Here is a 10,871-nt window from a genome sequence, read left to right as displayed (position 1 = left end):
AAACATTAAAAATATATATATATATATATATATATATATATATATATATATAAAACGCACTTTAAATCTTGGATCATACTTTGGAAACTCAGGTCTAAAATAACACTTGTTATGTCTTAATTCCTATAATAGTCCTGACCCAACATTTCAGCAAACAAATTACTGTTGTTTGACATGTGCAATCAGTTGGCTTGAAGAAAGCCGTAGAAGGCTTTTGGTATCAATTCAAACAACGTCTTGGAAGAAACAAAAGAAATAACTAATCAGGAAGGTTGCTCTTCTCAATTTTACAAGGAGTTGGTTGGTATTCTGTAATGATGGTCCTATAGGCAACGCTTTTTTTTTTCTTTAATAAATGAACCAGTCCTTATGTAATGGGCTTATGGTTGTTCAGTATTTCCTGTCTTATCAGTTACTAAGCCTCCCGTTAGCATCTTGGAAGATGAGGACAAATGCTGTTCCTGCCATAACTTTATGACAGGCAGCTTTTTTCCCTAAATGAGAGGCAAATGTGGTTCATTGGTAAGTTAAATAAAAGGTCAGAAATCATTAAACAAAGATGGGGATGATCCACCCACTTGAATAAAAATGCCCCAGGGACCCTTCCTGACGCTTTGGTCAATGCTGTAAGGCAGGAATCTTAAACTTGGCTGAAAATGAGAAATATCTGGAAAGTCTTTAAAACTCCTGCTTCCCAAGCTATAGCCCGGATCAGTAAAATCAGAATCTCTAGAGGTGGGACCAGGCTTTGCTACTATTTTAAGGCAGGGCTTCTCAAACTTTAACGTTCATACTTATCACCAGGGGAAGGAACACTTACTAAAACACTAGTTCTGATTTGGTAGGTAGGTCGAGGGTAGGTCCTGAGGTTCTGCATTTCTATCAAGCTCCCAGGTGATGCCGCTCCTGCTGGCTGGTGGACCACATACTGGGTGGCAGCGGTCTAAGGCCCAGGTTCCTCACACATTAAAATGACCAAAGGAGCTTTTAAAATTAACTGTAAAGAGTCTAGAGGTCTTATCCCCAGAAGTTCTGATGTTGTTGGTCTGGGGCCCCAGGGATTAGCATGTATTGAAAGCTCCCCAGGTGATTCGACTGTGCAGGCAGGGCTGAGAACCTCTCCTCTGTAAAAAGATCTGCATGACAGGACAATGAGAGATCACGGACCCCTATTTGTTTTCAGAACAAATTTGACAAGTGGGAAGAGAAATGCCCCACGATACAAGCAAAATATTAGGAAGGCTGTCAGTAATACGAGCTGACTCTTTCCAGAGTCCCCTGAGATGCATGTATTCTCTGAAATGTCGTTAATGCAGGACACAGTTGGCTCTGGCAAAACCTGAGTACAAGCCAGAGTGCTGGGGCTAATTCTCTTGGCCGGGTTGGGATCAGCTAACCCCGCCATGTCTCATGTGCCACAATGTACTTTGCTGCACTGCTTTACCTTCTCCATCCCTTCTCTGCTACTTTATGCTTCCTCTCCCTCCACCCAACCTCGGACCTCTCCCCTCCCTCCCAACATTTCCACTGTTCCCTCTGGAGTGGTTCTGTGGTTAACAGACTCTCCCATATTTTCCACCTCTTCACAGAACATTCTCTCCATCTTCTTGCCCTTACTGGAACCTGTCAACTCTGAAGACACTGTCCTCCCCATTTGTCCCTCCACCTTTGACGAAAATCTTTGCAGCTTTAACAACAACACCCTCTGGGCCCGTGCTCCTCCCCTCACTGTCCCTGCCAAGTGCCCACCTGCCCCCACTCACTGAGCCTCCTGCCACTGTCTGGGTCTCTTCAGTATCCCACTCAGCATCCTGACCTCTCAGTTCCTTGACCTCAGCATTTCTGAAGACTTTCTCCTCAACTCCACCCCCTTCTCTTCACTTCCTTCCCTGTTTAGTCTAGACCCATCCTTTTCATCACTTGCCCAGCAAACCCCCAGTGCTAAGTGAATCCAAATGTCCTCCTTCTTATACCTATTCCAGGCTGCTGAACAATACTGAGACCACGGTTTAGCCATCACCAGCCCCGACGGGATAGTCAAAGTCACTGAGGAATCCTTTCCTTAGCCCTGTTCCTCAAATTTCTGCCACTCTGCTTAAACCTCTCCTAACACCTTCTTGCTCCTGAGGTCACTTTGCCTCCTTAGTCAAAGAGAAAGTAGAAAGCATCAGATGGGAATTCTCTCAACCTCTTGCCACCAAACCAACAAACTCACTTGCATTCCTTCCTTGTTATCCTTATTACAATGGGTGAGGTGTCCCTCCTCCTGCGTGGAGTGCATCTCTCCACTTGGGAGCCATCCCCTCCTGCCTCTTGTACCCCTCTCTTGTATCCTTGTTCTCTCTCTCTCTCCTGGCTCCTTCCCACCAGTATTTGAAAGGGCTCCAGCCTGTCCTGTCATTAGAAGAAGAAGGAAGAAAATGTTTTCTTCTTACAGCTGCTCCTCCAACTTGCGTCTCCTCTCCCAAGCCTAATTTCTTGAGAGAATTACCCATGTTGTCCATCCTCATTCTCTGTCTCTCCATTTCCTGGTCTCTCACTCACCCTACAATCTCATTCCTGCACCTCCCCACCCACTCCACTGAGACTTCTCTTGCCAGTAGTCTCCTTGCTGATAAAGCCATCTGACCACTTTTGGCCCTATCTTACTTGACCTCTGGCAGCATCTGTCCTTCCTTCCTCCCCTCCCCTCTCATCTTCCACCACATTATGCATTCCTGGTTCCCCTCTTTCAAGCTGTTAGGATGTTAGGGGACTTGCTACAAGAGTCAGGGTGATCTGGAGGGTGGTGATGCACCAGCAAATACAGCAGAATCCTGGTGAGGATGGTTTGGGAGGAAGATGAACAGATGGTAGTACTGGTGAGGTTCACAGGAGGATGGAATATTCCATGATGGCAGTTGGAAGTAAGAATCAGAAGCTAACACTGGGACTTTCGATGAATCAGTCCGTAAGTAGAGATGAATAGTTGCATCTATGTGAATGGCTGAGGTCATCAGTGAAGGGACCAGGGCCAAGGGCAGAACTTGCCTGAGAAGAGCCCACAAAGTGGGCTGAGAAGCAACCCCCTGAGAGGTAGGAGGAGAACCGAGGAAGGTGATGGATGGAAACCAAGGTATGAAGTGAAGTTAGCAGGAAGGTCACTAGATTTGGTGGCCTTGGAGACAGCAGTTTCAGTATAGTGATGAAGCCGGCCAGATTACAAGGGCCTAGAGGATTGGTAAGGAAGGTAACCGTGGGCAGAGACCAGAATTACAAGGGATGTGGTTGAGACTGAAGCCAGTGCATCAAAGTGTCTCCCCCACAAAGGCAAGAAGGATGGGTTGTTATTCACTTGGAGGCATTTCTAAGGTGTCAACAGTCCTTCTCTGGTTCTGGGATTCGGGGGTCAGGGTAGTGAGTGCTATCACTCAAATTGAGGTTTGGAGACCTGAGAGGTCCCTTCAGACATTAGGGGCAGCTCTGGTTTGGCAAACAGCAGCTCGGGTACACGCTTAGGATTGTTACAAGATTAGAAGAAATCCCCAGACCCTTCCACTCCTAAAGTTCTATTAATAACCCTGGTGCACTCTTCCGCCCAACAAACACCAGGCTTTTATCACTATCCTCAAGGCAAGCATTCAGAAATCACTGGTAGCTGCCAGCGAGGGAAGAGGTTGTAGGTGATTTTTACAGGAGCAAAAGATAACAGGACAAAAATTATCCATCTCCTTGCTTCAGTAAAATCTCCTCTAACTGAAAATCTTGGTTTGTAGTAGTGAGTACTAAGTTGTCGCTGATTTCTGCTGCAACAGACTGGCGTGGCTGGTCAAGACACTGAGGAACAAAACAAGAAAAACTAGCACAGTCTGGCATCCGAATGGCATCAAGCTCCAGATTGAGTTAAACATTTGGAAAATAATGGCATTGCACCGTTCAACCTAACATCGAGGTGTGAGGCCTCGAGAGCACGTCCAGCCTCCGCCGCCCTTTCCTTAGCGGCGCCTGTGAGTCATGCTGAACATTGAATGGCAACGCGAGGCTATTGATTAAGAGGTTCTGGAAGTGGAATGCAGGCAATCCCATGGCTTGAAGTCAGGCTCATGACCACTCATAATCTTTAAGTTTAAACACATCCCTACCTATGACACAGACACATACACACACAAATCAGAATCTAAATCACGTGTGCATGATGCTCTGAAAAGGTACACCTGTGGGAACAAGCGACCACAGAAATCCTTTGAAAACCCTGAGCAGCACAGTCTTAAACAATATGTGAATGTGTGTGCCAGTGACTGCTGGGAAGCCCCCGTGGAACACTACTGGGCCTGAGTAATCTGCTGGGAGGCAAATCCATGCACTGCCCAAAGCTGTGCCATTGAACAGATGTTACAGGGTCATGGGTACAGAGAGCTTGACCACTTTAATAATCAAATCTAATTGCCACCTGATTGAGCTCATCATTTGCTACAGAAATGATTGTGAAGGGGGCTGAACGTACCAGATTAGTTCCAGGGTGGCTGGCTGACTCAGCCTCTTCAGTATGACAAAATATCAGACTACCATAAGGGGACGGAGCAGGGCTACAAACAGCGTGAGCTCAGACACAGACTAGGGGGCAAACAAGGCCTGTCACCTGTCCCTGCGGTAGTGTGCGCCTCAAAGTGACTTAGGCCTGGGGGGCACTCACCAGAGGCATGATGGGAAACACACATCAGATTGTATCAGATGCCACATTAACATTATAAGAACACAAAACAAATGGTCATAGGTGAAAAAAACATTTTCAAGTGTATTAAAGTCTAGGTAATTTTGACTATACATATTTGTGATGAAACTATGACCTCTTTGCAAACTGCATTGTGTTTTACTTAAACGTGTTTTTTTTTTAATTAAATAATTTACTTAAATGTTTTGAGCCAAAAAAGAATTATTTCATTGAAGGGGACTCGATTAGAAGATATAAAACCCAGGAGATACATCATATTGAGAAATCAATCACAGGTGTCAAAAGGTGATCAGAGAGGCTTGCTGTAATCTCTACGCTTTCCAGATTTGGCCTTACTTAAATGTTTTGAGCCAAAAAAGAATTATTTCATTGAAGGGGACTCGATTAGAAGATATAAAACCCAGGAGATACATCATATTGAGAAATCAATCACAGGTGTCAAAAGGTGATCAGAGAGGCTTGCTGTAATCTCTATGCTTTCCAGATTTGGCCAGGTGATATGGAACAGAAAGTGATTTGTCTCTCATGTCAAGAGAAGGAGAAGTAAGCAGAGAAATGATTAGTATGTAGGGAAAGTTGACCTCCACTCTTCTGTGCTACAAATAGAAAGCAATCACAGATAAGGGTATGTGTCTGGATGCTCGTGTGTAAAGGTAGGATGCTTGAATAAGTCCAAGACTTTCTGAGACATGGAGAGCCATGAGAGAAAGAATCAGAGCTCAGTTTAAAAATAGAAGTGAAGAAAAAAAAAAAAGAGAAAGGATTAGTATTATTACAAGTAAAGACAAATAAGAAAACTGATTTGTATTTATATTTCTTTAAATGTTGTTCTGGTTTGTAGTATATCTTAAGAAATAGTAACAAAGATTAGTTCATATTAATACTTTGCTATTGAAAGTCACATTTCTAATGGAAAAAAGCAATCACTCAAAGAGATTGTGTGCTGTGATATACGACTTAGCTATGTCTATGGAAAGCCAGGGATGAACCAACCCCACTCCCTTGGCTTCTAAATATCAAAACTACACTTAATGATATCACTTTTTAAAAATATCACTGATCCTCACCCCTTTGCCAAACCCCAAGTCTGCCAACACACCTCCCCACCTGGATGTCCCACCAGCACAAGCTGACAAATCCAGAGCTCCCTGCCTTTCCTCCCAGCTGGCCCCTCTACCAATGCTCCCTGTCTTGTACCTGGCCTTCAGCCTCAGCCATTTCCAGTCCCTGCTCTCTCAAAGGTCCCCATTTAATCACTCCATCAAATCTGCCTCCTTCTCTGCACCTGGTTAGGGTCTCAGGCTCTCTCCCCTGGATCCGGTAAAAGTCTCAGTGCTGTGGACATCCTTCTTTCAGCCTACAGTCTGCCTCCACCTGGGGTTACCTTGTGATCTTTGGTGACTTGCTGTTGCCTTTATGATGCAGCCCAAACTCCCCTGGAAGACTTCACACCCCAGCCTCACTCCCCAACACCCCTGCTCCTGCTTCCCAAGCTTGGGCCCCATGGGGCTTCTCTCCCTGGACATGCCTTGTCTCTGCTCTGGCCTCTGCCTGGGATGCTCTTGTCTCCAGTCCCTGCCTCTGCAAACTCTGCTCACTGCCTCCCGTGTGAAGCTCTTCTCAAGTTTTGCCTTGGCAGAATCGATCTTTCTCTCCTCTGTGCTAGTGTGGTGCTTCGTCCTCACTGGGTGGAGCATTTATCAAATTATGCTGAAGCTGCTAATATTTATGTCCTACCAACCAGATTATGGACTCCTTTAGGGCAGGAATTAGGTCTCAAATCTCTCTCTATTGAAAGCACCTAGCAGAGGCGCTGGCAAATGAAAGGTGGTTGAACAATCCTAGTTAAGTTAAATACTATTTCTTCAGACTCCCAAGCCAGGAGTTCCCTGGTGACAACTTACTCAAATTGAGGGCTGGTAAGGAGGAAAGAGACTCATAAGTAGACACACAAAATCTGAGAACCATAATAAAAAAAATTTCCTCCCAAAATTCAATGGAAATTCTGGGAAAAAAAGAGATAAGTGAAATCTGGGGGCTGTCCTTCACAAATCTAAATTCTTTCAACATTAATAATGTACCATGTATAATTTAAGTTCATAAAAACCACCGTGGTTAGTGTTTTAAATTTAGAAAATGTTAAGGCATTTGAAAATGCATGAAGTGAATGAATGTATGAGCACAGAGGACAAATAAATGTCTACTATTTATTGAAGTATTATTTATACAAAGAAAAGTGCACAAATCATAAGTATACAGCTCCATGAATTTTCACCAAGGGAATACAGCCCTGTAACCAAGATCCAGATCAAGAAGCAGAACATTTCCAAACACCCAAAAGCCCCCTAGTGCTCTTTTGCAATCACTGCCCTCTCCCACAAGGGGAACCATTATTCTTACTTTTAAGATCTGTTTTGCCTGTTTCGATTCCTTGTGTAAATGGAATCATACAATATGCATACATTACAATGTATACCTATGTGTACACTGTATACATACTTACAATGTGTTCTGCTTGACTTCCTTCACTTAATATTATTTTATGAGATTCAACCATACTGCTGTGAGTAACAATAATACACCCTAAATCTGTAAGTGTGAATGCTTCTTAAATTGTATAACTAATGGAGCTATAAGGTGCTGGACTGTAAGGACCCTAGCATCTCTTCATTCTAGCCAACAATTACTTTAAAAAACTTTCCATGTTGTAGTAAGCCCAAAATTGTCATGTTTCTAAACTTTAATGAACTCTATGAGATCTAGTCAGAAACTTATTCAGTAAATATTTCTAGAATGGAATGAAGGAATACATGCAGTGGAATCACAAAGCACTTTTTCAGGGGAGAAAAAAAAATGCTGAGCAGGGACAGACTCCAGAAGTTCACTGAATAAAACTTTTGCCACATGATCATTTTTAAAATCAGTCTAATTTTCTGAACTCTAGGCACATTTTTTTTGCATATTTTGTCATTTTCATAAACATTTAAAAACAGGTTTGAACAAAACTTTTCCACTATTTCACATTGTCCTAACCACGGACTTGCTTGCTGAAGTGGGTGAGAAAAAAAAAATGGAGTTTTGCCCCCATATTGTGGAAGCAATATGGCAGAGAGAATTTCAGACTGAATTTGTAAAACAAATATAGCAGAATCATCTGTTGGTCTCCAATTCTGAAAGCACAGGTCCAGCATGCAGCAAGCTGTACCTCTATGTTGTTTTGTATAACATACATTTATCACACAGGGCTACTATAAAACTATCCACAGCTTCCAAGTTTGCCTACTCTCCTATGAGCACCTACCTTGGGGATTAAAGAAACCAGTCATCCAAAACACATTGGGCCTCCCTTCAAATATCCAGGTGGAAAACTGAGCATTTCTTTCCAAAAGTTCAGTAAACCAGAAGCCAAGTGTGGATGAATCCCAGGACACTCTTTTCCAGATCTGAGGTATACGAGCATCATACATATTGTCCAGAGCATCTCTCAAGTTCTGGAAAAGAGGTAAAGTTAAAATCTGAGGGAAAGAAAAACCAACAAAAGAGGGAAACGACTATTGAGACAATAATAGCTCACCTCACTCATAATGATCGTTCCTTCAATGGCCAATTTTAGATCACTCAGGCTACTGCGAAGTATTGAGATGACTTTTTGCATTCTGTCAATTTCTTGTCTGAGAAATATGTTCATTGAATTAAGATGTCCCATCTTCATCAAACGAGCTTTCACCTAACACAAAGCATACAACACAATGACAGAGATTTTTAAAAAACCACCTGCCACTTCTTTTCCAATGACCTCTCCTTTCTCTATTCCTTTTCTTCCTCTGGATGTATCTCTACAAGCCCAAATGAACTCTAAAATATCTCTTGCAGCACCAAATTTGCCATTAAATTCCCCGTTTTCTGGGCTTCAAAAACTACTGTTCAACTAAAATGATTTTTATTTCCTACTGATTGTACTTAGTTGATAATTGAAAATGTACTATGAAAAGCTGAAATAAACTTGTACCTTTTTTCCCTTTCAAATGATTAAGTACTAAGTGTCAATTAAATAACCTTTTGCAATCTAACCTTTTTAAGAGCACAGTTTGGAATACCTTTTTTTCATAGTGCCTGCAGAATTGTTATCAGAAATGTCACAGACAGTTAATATAGCCAAAATCTTTACAGAGCAGTTACCAATAAATATGATTGGCTGCAGTTTCCTAAGGTCACTATTGCCCTGGCTAGGGTGACTAAGGAGAGTCTTTCCTAATCTAATCAATGAAAATATTTGATTTTGTGGGAGGGCCATTAAGCACCTGTTCCTTCTTGTATATAATTTCTTGGCCATTTTGAAGAGATCAATATAAAAGCATCTGGTTGTGGGAACAATAAAATATAACAATTATTTGGAAATAAGCCAATATATATACACATTTCAATTTAGTGACATATGACCAAGAAAAGATTAACTACGAATACTGGCAAGAACTCATAAAGAGATCTGAACTTTCTGCTGGCAACAGTCGAAGAGATGCCAGAATAGGAGGGTTAAGAACAGACACATGGAGTGGGAGAAAATTTGGAGTGAGGTACCAGTCCACTCAATCACCAGAAAGCCAGTAAACTGTAGCATTCTCTGCTGGAGATGCCCACTACCTCTTCTTTTTTTTTTTATTTATTTTTATTTTTTTGCGGTACGTGGGCCTCTCGCCGCTGTGGCCTCTCCCGTTGCGGAGCACAGGCTCCGGACGCGCAGGCTCAGCGGCCATGGCTCACGGGCCCAGCGGCTCCGCGGCATGTGGGATCTTCCCGGACCGGGGCACCCACTAGCTCTTCTTGAGTCATGGAATATTAGAGACAGATGGGCTTCAGGCTCATCTGGACCATCCTCCTCATTTTACAGAACAGGTTTTCTGGCATGGTGTTGATGTTTCCTACTCAGCAATGAACACCTCTGCTTAACTGCAGCTGGGCAACTTCTAGTGTGTGAGGGATGAGAGGGAAGCAGTGATGTAAAACTGAACACCTGGACGGGACTACCTGCGCAGGTAGAGCAAATGATCTTGAAATCCCAGTCAAACATGCCAGTGGAGGGCCCTAACCCAGTCTGCCATACCAACCTTCAGGTATTCACCTAAATTCCTGGTTCTAGAACTTACATTTTTGCAGCCTCCGCTGCCCTGTTCTCATCTTGAGCCCCTCAGCCTCCAGTGGCTAAGGAGCCTATATATCATTCTCTTTAAATCAGGACTGCTTTGTGGAAATTCACACTTTAAGGAAAAGGGAAATTATGGAAAAACTTTTGCAACTGGCATTAGAAATTAAGCCCTGGTGTTGGCTACACTATCAAATCAATAGCCCGGGTAGCTTTTAGTATGCTAACAGCCCCAAACAAATCGCCTTGCCCTACTTAGGGTTTTAAAAGAGAGGCTTCCCTTGCAATAGACACATGCTTAATGTGTCTTAAAACTTAGACTCTAGAAAATCTAATTTTAGTACTGATTTTACTTTGAGTATGCTTATTGTTCCAGCCTAAAACTGTCTTTCTATTAATAAGTGAAAGATTTGCTGTAGTCTTATTTAGAATTTTTATTATGTTTCTGAAACCAGGTAGTCTTTTCTACACGAATGTTTTTAAGTCAATAGTATAATTACATTTCGATTAACTAAATTCACTTTACAGCCACATTTTTAAAAACATCTCTTCTGTAAAATAAAGGACACTAAAAAGTAAGTGATCCTGGAAGAGGAAGCTGTTTTAGATGTCTCTTGGTACAAACTCCCTCCCATCTAGCAATCCGTTTAGGGACATCCCTCACACTCAGTTCCTGCTGGGATGTTGCCTGAACAGAGATCTTGGTGAAGTGGCCCCGACTAACCCTGAACAGCTCAAATTACCCCAAGATCTTGAAATCCTTTTCTGGTAATGCCAACCTGCGGTCTAGTCATACAGAGTAAATTTTATCTCACTTTCACATGCCCGTTTTTAAAATCTGTGAAGACAGGTATTATGCCTCATCTGTCTTCTGAAGATCATTTACAATGAACCACAGAAAGTATGCGCTTATAATACCTATCCATTTAAAAAATATCTCCTCCCCTGACTATAAACATCTCTATGTGAAGTCGCTGATTTCAGTATCTTAGCCAAATCCTTGGTACCCATCTACACGAC

At 42.6% G+C, this 10,871-nt stretch overlaps 1 protein-coding gene across 1 annotated transcript in view; it reads right to left on the bottom strand.

The window, feature by feature from the left end:
* Positions 1 to 10,871, bottom strand: part of DNAH8 (dynein axonemal heavy chain 8) — a 332,081-nt gene that overhangs the window by 6,569 nt on the left and 314,641 nt on the right. The window contains exons 89-90 of the mRNA XM_007458310.1: positions 8,286 to 8,438; positions 8,013 to 8,202 (exon numbers count right to left, since the gene is read on the bottom strand). Of these exons, the coding sequence (XP_007458372.1) occupies positions 8,013 to 8,202; positions 8,286 to 8,438 (343 nt within the window). The remainder of the gene's footprint in view (positions 1 to 8,012; positions 8,203 to 8,285; positions 8,439 to 10,871) is intronic.

This window comes from Lipotes vexillifer, unplaced genomic scaffold, assembly GCF_000442215.2.
Source record: "Lipotes vexillifer unplaced genomic scaffold, Lipotes_vexillifer_v1.1 scaffold4, whole genome shotgun sequence".
NCBI lineage: Eukaryota > Metazoa > Chordata > Mammalia > Artiodactyla > Lipotidae > Lipotes > Lipotes vexillifer.
Note: the sequence above shows the minus strand (reverse complement) of the source record. Positions and strands in the feature narration are given on the sequence as shown.